This window comes from Anastrepha ludens, chromosome 3 (genome assembly GCF_028408465.1).
Source record: "Anastrepha ludens isolate Willacy chromosome 3, idAnaLude1.1, whole genome shotgun sequence".
NCBI classification, from domain to species: domain Eukaryota; kingdom Metazoa; phylum Arthropoda; class Insecta; order Diptera; family Tephritidae; genus Anastrepha; species Anastrepha ludens.
The window spans coordinates 105,402,276-105,424,014 of record NC_071499.1 but is presented as its reverse complement, the minus strand read 5'-3'; the positions used below and the strand labels follow the sequence as shown (position 1 = coordinate 105,424,014).

General features: G+C 36.4%; 1 protein-coding gene across 1 annotated transcript; it reads left to right on the top strand.

Moving 5' to 3' along the window:
• The first annotated feature begins 11,465 nt into the window (after positions 1-11,465).
• LOC128857631 (putative nuclease HARBI1) lies at positions 11,466-16,772 on the top strand. The gene is made up of 3 exons (XM_054093380.1): positions 11,466-11,595; positions 11,662-11,826; positions 16,477-16,772. The coding sequence occupies exons 1-3, from the start codon at positions 11,466-11,468 to the stop codon at positions 16,770-16,772; spliced, it is 591 nt and encodes a 196-aa protein (XP_053949355.1).
• The last annotated feature ends 4,967 nt before the right edge of the window (positions 16,773-21,739 follow it).

The window sequence follows — 21,739 nt, the reverse complement described above, 5'->3', positions numbered from 1 at the left end:
ATTGGCGATCGAATTGGATTTTTGCGAGTGCAGGCGTTGCGCTTTGCACTGCAATACAGCCCGGGGCATCGGAGAGACCACAGATGGCGAGGAAAGACGTTTAGCGTATATCACTAGCCTAAGGCTTTGGCGTGAGCATGCACGAGTATGTAGTAAAAGAGATTCGCGATACTAGTCACTGTACATGAGTCCGTATGTATGCACGTAAATGTGCTGCATGCATTGGGCCTAGGAATGTCAATTTTTCAATATTTGCGATCCAGATATTTTCGGGATTTCCTTATAATAATATCGGGATCGTGTGTTTTCGAAATGCCAAGCAATATTATTTTGTCAGTTTTTACCATCTCAATACTTTCGGAATGTCGTTTTTACAACATCGGGATTACGGGGTATTCATTATTTTGCAATAACTTAACTTGAAAAAAGGCCACCAAAGAGTTTGGAAAGCCTCTTACCATATAATAAATATGTTATAAATAAATGGGTTTAAAGTATACTTTTTTTCTATAAATTGAAAATTACTGCATTTATAAAGGGTGATTTTTTAAGAGCTATAGGAAATTTTTTCAAAAAACACACGTAAAATTCAGAAAAATGCATGACATTTTTATTTAAATCGATAGCACAGTCCATATAATTTAATTTTTGAAGATTATTTCATACAAATGTTGATCGCGACTGCGCTTCAAATGGTCCATCCGCTTAGCCCAATTTTGCCATACTCTTTCCAATGTCTCGGCCGGTATCTCACATATAAATGCTTTAATGTTGTCTTCCAATACGTTAATTCAAGCCGGCTTGTCTGAATAGACATGAGCTTTAACATAGCCCCAAAAAAATAATCTAAAGGCGTTATATCGCACGATCTGGGTGGCCAATTGACAGGTCCCGAACGTGAAATAAAATGTTCACCGAACTCGCCTCTCAACAAGTCCATTGTTACGCGTGCTGTGTGGCATGTGGCCCGTCTTGCTGAAACCACATGTCATGCAAGTCAAGCTCTTGCATTTTGGGCAACAAAAAGTTGGATATCATTTCACGGTAGCGCTCACCACTGACAGTTATGTTACGATTCGCAGCATCTTTGAAGAAGTACGGTCCAATGATACCTCCAGCCCATAAACCGCACCAAACTGTGACCTTTTCTGGATACATTGGTAGCTCTTGCAATTCTTCTGGCTGATCTTCACTCCAAAATCGACAATTCTGCTTATTTACGAGTACGTACCCATTGATCCAAAAATGAGCTTCGTCGCTGAACACAATTTTTTGGCTTTAAACTTTCTTAACAGAACACGAATTTTTATAATAAAATTCAATGATTTGCAAGCGTTGTTCGTTTGTAAGACGATTCATGGTTAAGTTATAGACCAAACTGAAGATGTTTGACAGTGAAACAAAACTCGAAACGTGCGTCGGCTGTTTAAACCAACAGTTTAAAAAGATAATAGCTAAAAAATCACCCGTTATATACATAGACTTCCTACTGCTCCTGAGGGAGCAAAGCGCCACAACAATCTTCCCCCATTCGAGTCCATCAGAAGCAGTCTTCTTCAGCTCGTTCCAGCTTTTTTTTTTTGTTTCCTTTATCTCCATTTCTAAGCTCCTCCTCCGGGTCAGCGAGGGTCTACCTCTTCATCAGTTTCCTTGTGAACTCCAATCAATTGCAGTGCATGTGATGCCACTTGATTCTCTTCTAAGAATGTGTCCAAGCCAACTCCATTTCCTTTTGAGGACTTCCCTCTGTATTGGAGTTTAGTTTGTTCTGCCCTACAGGCTGCTGTTTTGAATGGTGTTGGGCAAAATTCCAAGTTTCGTAGCCGTACAGTAGAAGTGACTTGAATTTAAAATTTGTATGTTGGTGTTTCGACGAGCTCCAGATATTTGTAAGCAAGCTGAAAACCTGGTTGGCCTTTTTTAGGCGATCCGTAATATCTCGTAAGCCACTATTTGAGGGTATTAAGCAGCCAAGATAATAAAAGGAGTAAAGCTTTTCAAGCTCAGTGCCGTCAATCCCGAATCTTTGTTTGTGTGCAGGTGGAATTCAGGCACATAACTTGGTTTTACCGATGCTTATCTTCAATTCGCATTATCAAAACGCACTCGATATTCCTGAGAGCCCCACAGTTAGAAGGAGTGTGATATACTCCAGCACTGCTTAGATTTGTTAATAGTGTTAACATCCTGCGTGCCGCTTATTTAAATCTTAATGGAGGTCAGTCTCCATCTGGTATCGCTAGGGGCCAAAAGGTCCATGCGTGGCTTAATGCCAGCCGGGTAAACCTAATATAACCTTATCTCAGGGCTACTTTCGCCATTGTTCCTTACAAAAAGCACACATTTTTTTTGACATATCGGAGCAGTGCGTTATTAGACAGATATCATCGGTACAGTCCAGATCTTCGAGACGTACGTTTAGTCCCCCTATTATTTCATTTGCCTCCCTCGTTTAAACCTATCCATATTTGCTAAAAAGTTAAAGTCAATGTTACGAGATTATCCGTTTACACAATTTTTGGGTCTTAAAAAATATCGCAATATCGAAACCCGGGATCGCGGGACTTACATCTCTAATTGTGCCACAACAGCCTCTCACGGATTCGTACATTTCTATTTTATGCGAATCAATTCGTTTCATTCATGCACTTTCATTATCACTTTTATTATGAATGTTCTTATGCCCATTTGTGTGTAAAAATTTATTTATATATATATACGAGTATATATGCATGCATGTTTGTGCATACATATGTTTATGTACATATGTGTATGTGTAGAGATTACTGCAAGGCTGTTTTCGATACCATTTGCTGTCAGTGCACAGCTGGGCTGATAAGAAATAATCATTTTGCTTGTGCGATCAAGCCTTGTACATATTAGCATATGTACATACTTATATACATTCGTACATACATATGTACATGCACATGTACATACATGTATGTGCGCACAAATGATATGTGAGAATACTGAAGTACGTAATTGTTGTTGCGCATGCAAATTGAAGAACTTTTCATTCACTAGCAATAAATGGGACTTAAGCTTTGAGAATTCATAAATGCATACATATACATATATAGGTATAATATAAACATTTTCCCTCAGACATATTTATGTAAGTTGTAGAGCCAATTTTCAAAAATTCGCCATGTACTTAAAATAAAAATCAGACATAGTCACCACTTACGTGCTTTTAATTGATTTTATAAGATGTTTATGTACATCGATGGTGCTCGGGTAAGAATTTGTTTCACAGGAAATGAAAGTATTTGGAGCTCTTGCTTAATATTGAATTGCATGCGAAATATAATAAAATCAAATAGAACTAAATTTGTACTAGTTTTCTCTCACTGCTTGGGCTTGGTTCTTCTTCTTCTTTATCGCGGCAGTAACAGCCTAAGTTATTTTGGCCGATTATGACCTCCTGTGCAGTACACAAGTACGAGTAGAACATCATTTAACAGGCGTGCAGCTGATAGTGGTGAGGTATACAGGCATGTTCTGAAAATCACGCGATTTCAATTCGGATCCGAAATGGCAATTCGTACGATTTTTTTTTGGGTGTTCTGTAATTCGTCCGATTTCATTTAAATTCGAATTTAAGTTCGAAACTACATAACATATGTAGGAGTAATCACATAGATGACATTGAAACAGAAAGCGTATTAGAAAACAATCCAATTGATGAGGAAATTGCTGAAAATGAGGAAAACAGTAGTTTATAGTGTTGGCAGAAATATAAGATACTCTTTTGCTAGAAATTCAATATTATGAAACATAAAATTTATTCATATTAGAAGTAAATATATACATAACAGTTCAATAAGATTCTTTTATATTTATTTTAGCATTTAGCAGCGTCGTTAGCTCCTTCCACTTTTCCGCAACAGCAACTCTGTCGCCCTTCGAAAAATTGGATGAGATTCCATAAACTGGACTTAAATTAGCTCTTGCTTGGAGTTCTTGTGTTTTCCCCTAAAAGTTTTTGAATAAGTTTTAAATATTTTAAATAAACACTTTTATTTACCTAAATATATGCAGTTATTTTGAGTAAATACTCACATTTTGATAAATTTATTTCAACAAACAGTTTATAAGAATGTCACAAACCGCTAACGTTTAAGTTGCCGAAAATTTAACTGGAAAATTTTAACGATTTCGATTTCCAGAATAGGGTGACAAAACGATTTGCCGATGTTCGAAAAAAAAAACGAAAACGGAACGATTTACAGGACATGTCAAACGATTTGAAAACGGAAAATGCGAAAATATTGCCCGAAAACGATTTGCAGAACATGCCTGATAATTATCCTACATACGATTCAAAATATCTTTCGATTTCGGGCAGGTATACTTTGAGTTGCAGCAAACAACCACTTCGCGAGAAATAAAATGAGAAGGCAGCCCTGGTAGGATTACTCAGACGAGTTCGACTTAAGGGCTCACTAGGGTCTGAGCAGCGTCACATCTGTAACTGCAGCGGGCATTTAACCCTCCGTTGGGCACCCGGGTCTGGCGAGACTCGCTTTTTCGAATTTGGGCGTGAATTTAACATATTTCTATTATAGCTAAAGACTTAAGCTTCCAGGTAGTTTATTAAAATTTAATTTTCTAGCGTTTTATGTATATAACCTTTTAAAAAGGATCATTGAACAGGACGAAAAAAAGGCCAGACCAGGATAGCTAACCGATGGCTTTAAAAAATTGTCCCACGGAGGGCTAAATTGTCTGATTGTGGGCTGAAATTGAGGTCCATCACTTAAAAAACGTCTTCCACTAAAAGGACTCCCTCTATTACCGTGACGATCACTGAACGCGTTCAAGGAACGATAATTTAAACCATGCATCTGCAATATTCAGCCTCTTAGGTAAGTGAAATGGTTAAAGTGCACCTGGCACTCCTGAAGTAGCACAAATCGCCGTTTTGATACCATTATGAGACTTCCAACAGGCAGATATCTACAGCCAGCCCGAGCTGTTGATATAAGGAGATTGATTGGATTTAGGTTGGCGCACTGCAACAAGCTGTCGAAGAAAGGAGCGCCCAGTGTCCTTAGTCGTCGTGCTGCCAAACCCGTCTAGCTGTAGAAAAAATGCTCTACAGTCTCCTTCCGTGAAAGGTCCACACAACTTCTGCAATAGGAGTTAAATGGTAACCCTAGCTTTTCCGCGTATGTGCCGGTCGTTCCGTGACCGGCAAACACAGCTACGAGTTTGGAAATTAAATGGTGAGGAGTCCAGAGGACTTTCTGAGTCCTTCGTATATCGTTTTAGGGCCAAAGAGATTTCCAAATAGCACACGATGAAATGAAGCTTCATCTTTTCTGCGCTTTCCTGAGAAGTAAGCCTCTTAGTGGTGCCACACTATTCTACTAAATAAGAGTAAAAGCTGATATCACTGCCATCCAGGGGATGCGTTAGATGCTTATTTAATGGATTTATTAAAACGCTAATTTGGAGTTTTCTGAGAGTTCTCCTATGTGGATTTATGACCGCATCGAGTATGGTGCAGGGCAGATGCATATGTCTTGCAATTCCACTCTAGGAATGCAATCGCAATGACCTCGAGCTTATAGAGCTTTTGGGCATTAAGATATACAAGGTGAAGTTCAAAATAAACAAGACTAAAAATAAAAAATAAATAATTGGCGCGTACACTTCTGTTAGGTGTTTGGCCGAGCTCCTCCTCCTATTTGTGTTGTGCGTGTTGATGTTGTTCCATAAATGGAGGGACCTACAGTTTCAAGCCGAATCCGAACGGCATATATTTTTATGAGGAGCTTTTTCATGGCAGAAATACACTCGGAGGTTTGCCATTGCCTGCCGAGGGGCGACCGCTATTAGAAAAATGTTTTTATTAATTTTGCTTTCACCGAGATTCGAACCAACGACCTCTCTGTGAATTCCGAATGGTGATCACGCACCAACCCACTCGGCTACGGCGGCCGCCATAAACAAGACTAGCGTCATAAAAATGTTTTTGATGGCGCCATCTTTTTAAAGAGCTAGTGCGTTGGAAGTTACATCCCTAGCTGACTTCCAGTGCAAGCTTGGTGACATTCGGTTTAGTGGAAGCGAAGTTATTGCATCTAAAGTGTCAGTATGTTTGTGTCATCGGCACAAAAATGAGTTTCGAACAAAGATTTAATATACAATTTTGTTCTAAAATCGGTAAAACGTTTACCGAAACATTTGAATTGATGAAAAAAGTTTATGGCAGAATTTATGAGTGGTGTACACGTTTCAGAAATGGTTGTGAGGACATAAATGAGGCCCAAAATCAGTAATCACCGAAAACTCCATTGAAATTGTTTGTAAATTCGGAATGGGAGTTGAATATCTCCAAAGCATCGATTCATCGCATTTAAACTAAACTTTTATGAAAGGTCTGTGCACATTTCATTCGGCACAAGTTAACTGAGAACCGAAAATTGCTCAGAATCCAACATTCGAAAGACCTCGTTAAAGAATCGAGAAAAGGCGAGAACTTCCTTTACAACATTGTAACTGGTGCTGAAACCTGGTGTTTCCAACATGAACCTGACACTAAGCGTCAAAGTGCCGAATGGAAGAACCCAGACGAGCCAGAACCCAAAAAATCGCGTTTGGAGAAGTCAAAAATCAAGTCGATGCTCAGTCCTTTTTACGATTCCAAGGGAATTGTTCACAAGGAGTTCGTGCCAACGGGCCAAACTGTCAATGCAATTTTTTATCTTGGCGCTTTGAAGCGTGAAGAATACCGGAATGCCAGGTAATAAAAGCATCAGTGCAAGAAGTATATTTTTATAATAAGGACCACGTAGACCATAATGAACAGATTCGAGGAGTCTAATTTTCAACAACTTCGCTGCATATAGTATATCCGGTTGAATCTACTCAATATCTTAGGTTATTTTGATTTTTGGGGCATCGGTTCAATACAGCTTATTCGCATATGGGCATTTCTCCAATGTCGAATGCGACATTCGTACGCATTCAAAGTGAAAAAAAAACATATACCAAAACATTATTTTAATTTGACAAAATGCGAAAGTTATAGCACTTGATTAGCACTATGATTGGTGCTAAGGTTGATTTTGGGAAATTGTTCGTTTTCAAGATAATTACCAAAAATCAAGCCATTCGCACGCGACAAAAACAGAAGTCGCTTTCAAAGCAAAAAAATCAAACACTTTTTTCAGCGAAACCTGAAGAAATATATTAATACGACTAATTTTTAAATGTTATGCATTGATGTATCTTAATAGTGCTTTTTATTTTATTCAAAAATATTAAGTAGTTTATTTTTTATTTAATTTTAATCACTGTCGCACGCGACAAGTCGCATGCGACATTTTGTTCCATCAAACTTTTTATGTTTATTTTTTTACTTTTTATGTAATTAGACCTGCAAAAGATGATTATAAATGATGTTTAATATATTCAATATATTTATTTTCCCAACCAAAATTATAAACTTAACCAAATATCTTCAATAAAGAAAAACAAAAATAAGTATGTTAATCTTACATACTATGTAAAAACAAGGAACGGAAACTAACTTAACTGAGAATAGTATTACTAATGTCAAATAAAGTTCTTTTAATGGAATATGCAGTCCTAGCTGCTTCTAACTGTTGGCCATCGTAACAAAACGAATGCAATTGGGATATACCTGGAATATTTTTCACTTCCTTCCAACTTATAATGAAGAGACACATTTTCAATTTGAGCAGATGGCATAAAATACTTTTTAATTCCATTTGTGTTGTTTGGTGCACATTGATAAAACGATAGTGCATCTGGTAAAACAACGTTTTTAGATTTTGTTATTTGCCACACTTTTCTTTTAATGACGGCTCCAACTCCATCAACGGCTCCCTTTCCGTGAGAACTAGCAAACAAATTCCATTCCATATATGTAAATATATACATCCAATTTGTTTGATAATGTCATTCAAGCTTGTCAAAATGTATTTATTTTTAAATTGAGCGCAGCTTCCATCAGAAAATATTAAAATTATATGATTCAGACACCGTCATTAACATAAAGCGCTTAGCTACTAATTTGTCTTCAATTATAAAGGTGTCTTTCTTTCCCGAAGCTTGCACACTAATATTATCATTCTGATAAAAAGTATTGATGGCATTAATTAGGCTTTCTGACACGGTTCTGCTGGATTGGTTTACGTTTTTCTTTTCTTCAAACTGCTTATATTTTTTTACCAGGACTTCAAGAACTTTTGGCCTTCTGTGCATGTCTTTTGGCATCGCTTTCTCCACTTTTTTAACAGCTTTCGCCAAGGTTTGTCTACATTCGTAAGATACGTTTTGTCTTTGACGTGCATATGACATTCCATTTTCTAAGAGTTTTTGGCGCCTCTCTCGTTGTCGTATGCGATTATATTTCCGTTTTTCTTGAATTATATCTTCTTTGCCTTCAGTAAGTGCTCTCCACGTCTGTCTAGCTTTCCGCATTCTTTCCTTGTTTCTTAATTTATAGTTTTGTAATTTTGTTTCATGATCCTTTAACCTTTCTCTCCATCGTTTACAGTTCGCCTTATTTTTCTCGCCGCCGTTTTTACTCATCTACATTCAAAAATTTTATATTTTGTATTTACATATACTAATAAAGATATTTTCGAACGAAAATTTATTTTGAATCTGTACATTTTACACTTACGATGTCGCACGCTACAAGCTTTAAATAAGTATATTAAAAAGAGCAAAGCGCTGATTATTTTCCAGCAAAGTTTTGTTTATTTAATTAGCAATAAAAATATCTATTTGCTACTAATATTTGATGCAAATTGTACAACTACCTTCGACTCACTGATAACAAATGTTCTTTTTCAATGTCGCACGTGACATCGAGTTATACGGTAAATCAAAGAAAAAAATTACCGTAATTGGCAATCGCATCGTTCTTTTTACATTTTTCTTACATTCTTTACATATAAACCGAGATTTAAAAAAGCAAATGTCACGGCATAATATATCTCATCAAGATCATTAATCAAAACAAAACATGCAACAGAAATGTTTAAAGCGGAACTTTTGCACTGGTTCGACTTTGCATTCGAATATTTCAAAATGTGGTATGTACAAATGTAAAATTTGTTTACATTAGTTACATTTGATAGATTTCCTATAAAAATAAATATGTTGAAACAACATAATTTTATAGACTTTGAATTTTTTGACTTCGGTTGACATTTCTGTGGAAATGGCGATATGCAGTTGGGTTCACTTGATTAGAGTCAATAATTTTTCTAGAAGAAATAAGTAATGATCTAGTAATCCAAGGTTTTCTGATAATTCAAGTGAAGATTGTATTTTCCTCGAAAATAAACTTGTATCAAAATATTATTTCACCTAACGGTATTTTTGTTTTCAAATTGTTGCCCATTCCCATAAACCTTGCAATCAAATCATCCCCGTAGATTTTCAATAATGTTCGGATTTGGGTAATAGGGTGGCTATGCTAATGTTTCAACGTTTTGGACGCAATTCAAGTTTTTACCGCGCTTGAAGTGTATCTTGTTGATTGGTCAAATTAATAGGTCCAAATGTTTCACGAATCTCGAGAAAAGATGATTCCAATAGAATTTTATAGCAGTTGTCCGTGTTCAATTTTCAATTCCAATGCGTCATAGTACGATATGACTCCCCATACCAGAACCCCACCTTCACGGTTGCGATGTTGATACAAGAACCTTTCCTCCTTTCTTATGTCAATAATTCAGAAATTCGGGTAAGGTCAATGAACTACGCTATTGAGAGGAGTTAATAATTAAATTTGAATTTGGTATGGATATGGACCTCACTGAAATGTGGATTTAACAGGATGGTGCCACATATCACAGAGCCAATGAAGAAACGAATTTACTGCAAACCATATTTTCCAAACCATTTGTGGAACAACATCAAGGCGCACACCACAAATACGAAGAGGAGCTCGGCCAAACACCCAAAAAGGGTGTACGCGATATTTATATATATTATATACTCGTATATATTTCCCAAACGCATAATTTTACGAAATTCAGCTGTTAATTGCCCACCCCGATTATGTGATTTAACACCACTGGATTACCTTTTGTGGAGCTATGTTAAGGAAAGAGACTGTAAGGAGGAAGTCGAATCAATTAGAGCTTTAAAACTCAAAATCAGTGACCTGACTAATGAAACGAACACGCCATTTTGCTGCCATAAGTTAGTGAAAATTTCCATGAACAAATTTACATCTGTCACCGTGATCGTGGTGAATATCAGCCCGATGTAATTTTTCATTTATATTTTCTGCAACTTATTCTCTCGAATACAATAAACATTTTATTTTGATGATTGTTCGACCGGATGGTATCCATAAGAAGCAGTCGAGGTAACCATATCATGCCAATGACAGACGGTATATGAACAACTCGGATTTATATATACCCCAAATTGTCACTTCAGCAGCATTACCGTAACATTTATGGGATGTTTGTGATATTATAGTAACAACAAAGTTTGCCTAAAATATTTATGCAATTTAAAATGTTATGAAATTTGCTAGCTAACAAAGCTAAAATGCAGGCATTTTTACAATCTGCCCTATCACACAATCCATCGTAGCAAATCTGCGAATGTAAATGTCCGCTCTAAATCGGAGCAATTTTTTATCATGCAACCCATGTGAATTCGAAAAAGTTGTTGCCATACGCATATTCTAAATTTTGACGTTTCGAAATCAGATGTTTTGCAATAAATTGAAATTTCAATAAAGACAAGCTTAAATAAATTTAATTAGACTGAAATATATGTTGGAAAAACAAAGCGGAACAAGGCGGAAGGTGAAAGAAGTAGATCGAATATGAAAATTCAACGAAAAATATTAAGGGACGCAAGCAATCCGCTCGATGTCGAGGACACAATGTAAGTATAATAGGAATAACTTCATAACTTCATAGGTTAACTTTATTTTATGAAACAGGTTCACTAAAAATTATCGCTTGAATAAGGCGGCGTTTTTGTACGTCTTAAGTGTCCTAGATGGAAATGCACGCTCAATGAGGTCGTGCTCCATCTCTTCGCTCCAGCGTTCGTCTTGCGTATTACGTTTTTTTGCGGAGGGTGGGTACCAGCATGGAGTGGGAAAGGACTTTGACATTCCCATGGCTCAATCCACATTTCGTGGCGTATTAAAAGGCGTGTTACACACTCTTCAATGTCACCTATGTCCTCAGTGGGTGAATCTTGATTTAAGGAACGAAGAAAAAAGACAAGCAAAGATGGACTTTTATCAAAGATATGGATTTCCTGGTGCGATTTTATGTGTAGACGGAACACACATTAAAATTATTGCGCTAGCTAAAGACAAATTCCTGTATTTTAATCGTAAAGGGTACTGTAGCATCAATGCTATGATTGTAAGTCTTGCAAAACCTGATATTTCAAATATCTTTCTAATTTTTTATTTATTGCAGATATGCGATAATAAAATGCGAATTCGTTACGTGAATGCGCAGTATCCTGGCAGCAACCACGATGATCATATTTGGAACGTAAGCAGCGCGCGAAATTTTTTTGAAAATAAACACCTAAACGGCGAACGAAACATTTGGCTTTTGGGTGTGTGCATACACATATAGACCGTTTGAATAATTTTTTGTTAAAATGACTTTATTTATTCCTCAGGAGACGCTGGATATGCTCTAGAGCCATGGTCAATGACACCTTTTCGTTCACCTACAACAGGAAGCGCCGAAGGAAACTACAATAAAATACATGCAAAAGCCAGAAATACTATAGAAAGGACCATAGGTGTATTTAAGAACCGATTCAGATGCCTTCTGGGTGCTCGTGAGCTTTATTATTTTTTTTTTTTTTTTTTTTTTTTTTTTTTTTATTTCAAACATAATAAGTAAATTACAATGTTTAATTACACTACAACTAATTCAGAAACTAACGAGCAGTTTGATTCGAAAATAAATTACAATTGATAAAAAGAAATTACAAACAATATTTCTTATTTTCTGTTAATAGCCAGCAAGTTCATGTGGTTTTTTCCTCTTTAATCTTCGAACTGGGCACGGGTTACTAAGGATGCTCCTAGCTTCTTCGTTTACATGCCCTTGAAGTCGAATTTGGTGCGCTTCTGCTATTTTCTTAATTTCTTCAGTTACAGTGTTAACTTTAAGGTCCCGATGAATATCAGCATTTCTGACGTACCAGGGTGCTTTAACGATGATTCTCAGCACTTTGTTTTGAAAGCGTTGTATTACATTGATATTTTCTTCACTGGCGCAACCCCAAAGCTGTGCACCATAGGCCCATAATGGTTTTAATGTTTGTTTATAGAGCAATAATTTGTTATATATGGATAAATGCGATTTCCATCCAATTAGCCAGTTCATTTTTTTTAGCCTGATGTTAAGCTCATTTCGTTTTATTTTTATATGCTCTTTCCATCGCAACTTCGCATCTAGGGTAATACCTAGGTATTTTGCAGTATTAGCGAATGGGACTTTTTCATTAGAAATCATTATTGGTTGGTATTTTGTAATTTTATTTGTAAAATTCACGTGAATGGATTTACTGTTATTGAGTTTGATTCCCCATTTTCTCGCCCATGATACCATAGAGTCGATTGCAGTTTGAAGGTTTCTTGCAGCTTTTTCTTCTGTCTTTTCAACACATAAAATTGCAGTGTCGTCAGCGAAGGTGGCAGTTAAACAATTTGCCATTAGTGGTAAATCTCGGGTATAAAGAATATACAGGATTGGACCCAGGATGCTACCTTGTGGTACGCCGGCTTTTATTTCAACCAGTTCAGAATATTCCTTTCCCTGTTTAATTCTTAAATATCTTGAAGTAATATATGACTCCAGCAGACTACAATATTGGTATGGGAGGCAAGTCTTTAATTTGTAAATCAAGCCTTCATGCCATACTTTATCGAACGCCTGTGCGACGTCGAGGAAAACTGCTGAACATACCTTCTTTTCCTCTAATGCTTTTTCGATTTCTGATATTATTCTATGGACTTGTTCCAACGTGGAGTGTTTACTTCGGAAACCAAATTGGTGAGAAGGTATTAGATCTTTTAATTCAATAATGGGTTTCAACCTGAGGAATATTAGTTTTTCAAACAACTTGGATATTTGTGATAACAGAGAAATCGGACGGTATGAAGACACGTCGTGAGGATCTTTTCCTGGTTTTGGAATCATTATAACTTCCGCAACTTTCCACAGTCCAGGAAAATATTTTAGTTTAATAGCTGTATTGAAAAGATAAGCCAATCGTTTTAGGGCTTTATTTGGCAATTGTTTTAAAACTTCTGCAGTTATAAGGTCGAAGCCTGGAGCTTTTTTATCTTTAAGTTGCTTGATTTCCTTTCTGAGCTCATTTAATGTAATTTTTGGAATTTCAGAACGGTTTTCATATGTATCACAGGAGTTTAAGTCGTAGTTACTCTTATTAGGTGTGAAAGTTTTTTTCAAATACTTCGCAAAAGCAGTGGCTTTTTCTGCATCGCTTCTAGCCCAAGTACTATTTTCATTTCTAATAGGTGGAACATGGCATATTGGTCGTTTTAAATACTTTGTACTTTTCCAGAGGGAATAGTCATCTTTTTTATCAGCTGAAAGCTCTGATAGGTAACGTTGCATTGACTCATTTTCAATAACTGCTATTTCTTTTTTTAATGCAGTTGCTGCATTGTTGAGTTTCGTTTTATCTGCAGGTGAACGAGTTTGCTGCCACTTCCGGCGAAGTTTTCTCTTTTTTGCAAGAAGAAGTTTTATTTCTTTAGGGTAGTTGGTGCCTATCGTTTTCCGCCTCAATTCCGGCGTGTTTTCCCAAGCAGCTTTCTGAATTTTCTTCGTAAAAGAATCGATCTCAACCTCCAAACTTTCAGCTGTCAATATTGGTGCAGAAAAATGCATTGCGGTGCTAAGTGTTGATTTAAACGAAGCCCAGTCAGTGTATCTGTTGTACAGAGTCAGATTTGGTTCTTTTTCAACAACTGATTCACTTATGGTCAAGTATATAGGGGAATGGTCAGAATTCAGACTTAATCCCTCTTCTATTTTGACGAAGTTTTGGGATACTTTTCGGACCATGAAAAAATCAATTAAATCTGGTTTTTTGTTTACATCTGTTGGCCAGTACGTTGGTTTTCCAGTAGAAATGAAATCACATCCGGTTTCTTGGGCCGCTTTAAGTAGCTCCCGACCTTTGGTTGTAGTAAGGCGCGATCCCCAATAAGTATTTTTCGCGTTAAAATCTCCACCAATAATAAATTTGCGTTTGTGCATATTAATAAGAGTTTTGAAGTCGTCAGATGATATCGTGTACCTCGGTGGACAGTAAATAGCTGTGATTGACATATATTGGTGTTTTAACCTTACTGAAACAGTTGTTGTTTGGAGAATGTCAGAGCTAGTTTTATTTTCTTCGTAGTGTTCTAGACTGTTTTTAATAATTACCGCAGTACCTCCTCTTGCGCAATTGTTTGGGTGTATTGTGTGATAGACATTATAATTTTTGAAGGAAATGTGGTTTTGTGTAGTAAAGTGTGTTTCGGATATTAGGCAAATATCTATTTTTTCTATATTTAAAAGTAGTTCGAGTTCCTTTTGGTTTTTTAATAATCCATTCGAGTTCCACGCTACAATTCGAAGGTTATCAATCATAACAATGTTTTTAACTTTTGTTCGAGATTATTTAGTCTCTTTTGGAGGTCTGTATTAAAAACTTCTTGCTTATTTAATTTATTAAGGATTTGAGCGAGAATATCTTCACTTTTTGTTTGGGTTTTGGTTATAACCAGTTTTTCACTACCTTTACCTTTTATTACATCGGAAAGGGTTGGTTTATTCCGATTACTATGTAAAATTGCTTGGCTATTATTATGTTTTATCATATTAACAGGACGTATATTATTAGGCTGATTATCAGTAGCCGTATTTTGTTTCTGACCAGTTTTATTTCGCATTTTTTGAAGCTCTTTCGCAATTACGCATCCACGGTAATTGGCCGGGTGGTCTTCACCACAGTTACAGCATTTGGGCTTTTCATCCATTTCTTTAGTACACTCGATAGTTTTATGTTTTCCGCTGCATTTGACACATCTGGGTGATTTGCCGCAGAAGTTTCTTGTGTGGCCAAAAGCTTGACAATTTTTGCATTGTGGAATAACTTTGGAGTTTTTAACTGGTTCGATTATAACGACAGAATGCAGAATGTATTTAATTTCATAAATTTTCTTGATGTCTTCGGTGGAGTCGAATGTGGCAAGAAACATGTTTAGTGGTTCGCGGGTTTTCCATTTTAACTTGTTTACGACATTCGTTATGTTAAAGCCTTGTTCTTTAATGTCAGCCACTATCGAAATTGGGGTACATGAATGGTGTAAGTTTTTGATCATCACTTTTATTGGACGTGTTTGTTTATCTTCGTAGGAGTACCAAGATGAATTTGAAATGGTGAGCATTTTTGTAATGGATCTGTAATCATCACTTGAAGATGCATTAATTTTGTATGTTTCATTATTTAAAAGTTTTATAGCAAAGTGACTTTTGGCTGCTTTTTGAACAAGATTTCTAAGGTCCTGATAATTTTCGACGTTTGAAACCATAATTGGTGGGGGCCGAAGGTCACGCTTTTTACTTTGATTTATGACAGTGGCATTTTGAATTCTCAGTGGAAAACTATTTATATGTTCCATTTCAGGAGATTCTTCAGCCTTTCGTTTTTTGCTTTGTCTCTTGCTTTTTTTAAGGATCCAGTCGGTTTCCCGTGCAAGATCTTCTTCATCAGTCTCATACTGTTCCGGATTTATGTTTGAAGTTTGTTTTGTATTGGATGAGTTTGAAATATTACTTTCCTCTTTGAGTTTTTGGTTTTCAACTTTTAATTGGAGGCAAAGCTTTTCTAGTTCTTTCAATTTCTTTTTTAAATCGTCGATCTCTGAGTTAGTATTACCTCTAACACTCCGACTTATAGATGGTTCCGCGGCCCTTCCACCTCCTGGAGGTGGTGTTTGGGTCATTTTTAATGTTTATAATTTTTTTTTATTTTTATTTTTTATTTTTTTATTTTTTTATTTTTATTTTTATTTTTTTTTTTTTTTTTTTTTTTTGTTTGTTTGAATTGTAAAGTTTACAAATTTTTATTTTAATAAGTTCTATTGGACAGATGGCAACTCTGAACTTCTAAACTGTTATACAATATTATAACACCTTAATTTTTGTAGTATACTTTTAGGTATACACTTAATTAAAATCTATGTTGACGTTAATTATCAGCTGTTTTTGTTTATCAACTGATAAAAAGTTGCGCGGGAGATTTGGATGTTGATAACGAAGGAGAAATTTTCATCCAAAACTTAGGTAATTTTATAAAGTTTTAGTCTATTTTTCTTTATTGTGTCCCGGGTAGCACCCACATTTATCACGATAGAAGCACTACACCTTCGCACTTGCTTTAATAACGTTTTATTTTCAGTTTTCGCACTAATTACAATTGAAAATCTGTTTTGTATAGAGAGCCGATTACTATGCGACCGACACAAACAAACCGCGGCAATGACGCTTTATTATGAACCCATGAAGGTTTGCCAAATAGTGAACGTTGCCGCAGCATTGCACAATATTTGTATCAATTATCGCGTGGTTGATGATTTTTCAAAAAATGTTGAAGAAAACCATTTTAATCAAACGTATGAACCTTCTCCTTCAACATATACTGATGCAGCTATCCGGATAAGGGAATCTATATCTTCAACATTAACACGACTATAATATTCAATTAAAAAATAGCAAGACTTACATACCTATATGTATTATGTATTATATGTATGTATGTTCTTTTTTGTTTTCCGCTAGCTTCCTTTTAATATACGCCTTCCAGTCTAGCCATACCTAGTAAATACGATATATATATATTACATATACCTATACACACAAGTAAGGCACAGTAAATATTTGTAGTTTTCAATAAAAAATGTGTATTAATTTTTTTTTTTTTTTTTGACAACGCTTCGAGGCTCTTATTTTCTACTTCCAACATTTGTTGTTTTATTTGATTTTTGGCCGCATTCAAGCACTCCATGTTTCTCTGCATAGTCGAAGCGAGATTGTCTAGCTTCATATCTAGCTGTTCAAAATGCTGCAGACTCTTTGTTTGGAAGTCCTTTTGAAGCGCTAGGTGCTCTTTAATAAGATCTGCAATACTTGTATCGACTCGCTTTTGGACAGTTGGTGCACGTCTCGTGAAAGAAGGACTGCAGTTATCCGGCAGCATGAATACGTCCGGATCGGGTCCACTATTCTCTGCCTCGACAGTAGCAGGTAGTCCCACACTTACTGTGCCTGTGATACCGTGCGTGCTGGTGTCTAAAGCGGTCAGTCTGATGACTTCTTCTTCCATTTCATAAATTGGTGCTGCTTATATCGGCCACCGCCAGTTGTTGTTTGCTCCCTCTTGTTTTCGGACAATTTTCGCTTTATATAAGCCTTCCAATCTAACCACACCTGAAATAAAAATATGTTGTGCAAACGGTTAATGTACTTATATACAGCCCTTTATTACCTTTTTCCAGCTTGATACATCTTTGGTTGGAGGGCCTATACTGTTAAGCTGCTTCGCAACATTTTGCCAAAACTCGGTTACCTCTTCCTTCGAGCATTTGGAGAACCCCTGAGCAATTTCTGGCTTCTCCTTTATTAGCTCCAACAAACTGGTATACTGCTGACGTGTTGTTACAACTTTGTACCTGTAAACATCAAATAATAGTAGTTATACTTAAAAAATTCCTTTTTGTTTATAGTTTAGTTAATATAAGACTTACATTTTACAGCTTTCTTATTTTTTTCCTTTTAAATTTTCTTTTTATTACTACTTCTAATTTTTGTCCGTTAGTCTAACGTTGTTGTAGAAAAATTGTACGAAACTGTAAGATTTGACGTTACGAGTGTATACTCTACGAATTTCGAATGTGCGTTCGGAGCTATTCGAATTGTATAATTACAATTTCTTAGTTTCTACGAAAAACAGTCTGCGACGGATTCTATGATAGGGCTGAATGTGTTTTTTTTTTGTATTAAATTTCTTTACCCTCAAAAGTATATTAGCATACGACGACTCTCAAATATCATCCAAAAATTCATCTTTTCCAAAAATCCATAAATCTTTGCGAAATGTCATTAAATACTCAAAAATCTGTACCATTCTAATGTAAAAGTATCCTAAATATTATTCACAATAAATAAAACTCCCTCCAGGTAGGAATACTATTAGATACCTACGACGCTCTCAACTTTATATCCGCAAATATTGAAAGTTTTTGCTTCATTCTGAAATCAACTGTTGAAGTGCCTCCAGCATTTAGAACTATGGTATCGTGTGTGTAATCGTCACCTAATTGCCTAAAAACTGGCAAACTTCTCTAATCTTACAAATCTTCCCAATCACTATCTTTCCAACTCATATTACTCGCAAACTTATACAAACAGTGCAGGCCAAAACTATTCCTGAAAATTGCCGCAAGTATTTTATTAGTAATCAGGTATGGAAAAAATTGAGCGGATTTTGTAAAAGTCGTGTCAGGCGTCTAATAAAACCAAAAGGTAAATACAAACAATTAAAATTATTCAACTCATAACACATAAATTTAAAAACCTGCAAGTGGGAAACACTTGAGATTTACTTAATTGTATTATAGATTAATAATTTGTATGACTTCAGCGAAACTTTTTCGATCCTCGTTCCTTTTTAACGGAATCTCTGAATTAATATTTTGCCAGACTAGGAGGGACGCGCCCTTACAACATTACGTGTGATGAACTGTAAATCGATATTTTTATAGAAAAGTTTGGTATTTTTTAGCATAAACTTCCATATAACGTTTTCACTTAGCAGCTTTATTTGTTCTTTCTTTAGTGGGTTCAAAAATTTCAACTCGGCCAGAAGATGGAATTAACTCGTGCAAATTTTCGTGCGATGCTTTATTACGATTTTCGACGTGAATTATCAAGACAGGAGTGCATTGATCAATTTACCTTGTACTTTTGCATTTAGGCACCAACTGCTAATAAATAGCCACTGTGAAACGCTGGTGCAATGACTTCCAAAGGGGCCATCAGTCCTTGCAGGATGAGTTTTGTAAAAGCCGTCCAAAAATGGTTGCTGTACCAGAAATAATCGATCTATGGATTTCTGCATATGAGTCGCATGTAAGACAGGAGTTAATAGTATGGGTGCTCCAAGATGCGCCTAATCCTATTTTTCGGAAACTCTAATCATGTTGCAACTGTACCATTAAAGCAACAGACAATTCTGAGTGATACCCAACCAATTGTTTGCCAGAAGCTTTTCCAGAATTAAGGCAAACCAATTGCCTAAATCGAATTATACTTCACCAAGACAATATGAGCTCCCACGTATCAGCCTGCACAAGAGAGCTTTTAACACTCAAAAAATAAAATTAATGAGTCATTCGGCGTACAGCCTTATTTTGGCACCTAATGATTTTTTTTTATTCCCGAACAGCAAATAAAATTCGGGGTCACAATTTTTCAATGCCTAAAAAAGCTGTTGAAGTCTTTAAACAGCTCGTTTTTAAGGTATCCACTTCTGAGTGGCAAAAGTGCTTTGAAAATTGTTTCACTGAATACAGAAGTGTGTTGAGTTCCAAGGAGAATATTTTGAAAAAAAAAAATCATTTTTATTATTTTACTGGGTTTTCATTATTGGGCGCTAAGTATAATAGTCAACCCTTGTACCGCTTCTATAAATCGTCAATGGTTTGTAGAGTCTCTGTTTGGAAAAAATTGTAATGTTAAAATCGCCCAAGCGTGCTCAATGGTTCAAATCTGGAGACAACGATGACCAATCTAGCTGTTTCCGCAAATTACATACACTGTTATACAGGGCCGTCGAGGTAAATCCGGAAAACATTTCGAAAGCTCTGGAGCAGTAGCGTTAAGTCTAAAACCGCTGATAAAGGGACATATTTTTAGTGTATTGTTTCCTGATTCACATTGGAATGCCGGAGTAAGTGCTAGTGAAACGATGAGTCGAGAGCAGGACAGAAGAACTGGGATACTAGAGTCACTTCGCGCCGGAAAAAGCCCTAAAGAGATAATTGATTGGTTTGGCTACAAAAAACGCAACCCTGGATGGACCGCGTGGCTGCTGGAAGAGAATATGTGTTTCAGCAGGACTCCGCACCTGCTCACAAGGCAAAGAAGACTCAGTCTTGGCTCCAGAACAACTTACCCTACCACTGGTCACCAGATTTTTGGACACCTGCAAGCCCAGACTGCAATCCTCTTGATTATTACGTGTGGGGCACAGTTGAAGCAAAAGTTAACGCGAAGCCTCATAACACTAAGGACGCTCTGAAGACAACCATCGAGGAAGTGATGACCACAATAGACAAATATGGATATATAGTACATTAGCTGATACCGCACTTCCATGGCCCGTGCATATCACGCGGCTTCCGCGCAATTTCTGATGACTCATCGTTTGTCATTCGAGGACTAATCCCAGTTGACATTCTGGCTAAAGAAATGGAGATATTATTTATAAGGCTATTCGAACTCGACGTTAGAGCAATGCGTAAATTTGAAGAAGAAAGGCTTCATTCTATCCCCCACTGGCGGGACTAGCAGAGCAGATCACTCAAGTGTTAAAAGGAACCACGGGGAAATAAACTACTAACTAACTCAATACCTTTCTGTGCAAAGTGTATTTAGAAAAAATCTCCATAGATTTGGCCATGCCAGTTCACCGAACTGCCAATCTGCAGGGAGAGTGAAGAAGATATTGGACACGTTTTGTTCCGTTGCCCACGCTATGCTCCCGAAACCTCTAAAATTTTAAGCAGAGAAAATATAATGTTATGGATTTTATGCTGAAATCAGCTAATAACTGGAAGATAATCTTTGCGCATGTAATGCAGATAAATAATGATCTAAGACGCGCCGAGTTTCGTAGGCGTGAACAATAATTAGGAGCCTTTGAGAGAGTTGGATAGTGGAGAGGTGTTTAGTACGGTGCCGGTATAGTGGGACTCATGAGAGTTTCCTCCTCACGAGCGTCATCTCAGATGTCAACAGACAATTCACCTGCAACGTAATTACTTAATTGACAACCAATGAGCGTAACTAAAATTCAATTCATGGTAGCGCAGCGTGAGCAATAAACGAATACGGAATAAGGCTTTTAGACGGTAGGCGAAAGGAATTAGAAATATAATATTTGTATTTATTCTATGCTGGTAAGCCGAATCAAATGGTAAACTAATTTTGTAACTAATTGACTTTCATTCTTTTCCCTTTGGAAGAACCTCACAGGGCCATCCTAATTTAATTGTTCGTAGTTTATGCTGGCAAATTCGTTAATTACCAGTTCTTTATTCGATTAATTTTAGTTTCATCGGACCTAGTTACTCTTTTCTAGTCGTTAATATTGAAATGTTCATCTTTCTTAGCAAATTGTAGACATTTTCTTTTTACATTACATTTTTAGCTTTATTTTTCCGATACTTTTTAGATGTCTGCGGATTTTTTATGTCACTAACGTTAACTCCGTGAATATCTGTTAGGAACACACCGCCTTATTTGTGTCTCCTGGAACGATTCAGTGGTATTCGGGAAAATGCTGGATATACAATAGTTTCTGCAGATGGCCACCAGTCGTGCGTGGAAGAGTTAAATTTTGTTGTTATTTTTTTAGCTTTAATATCATAATAAACCGAGCG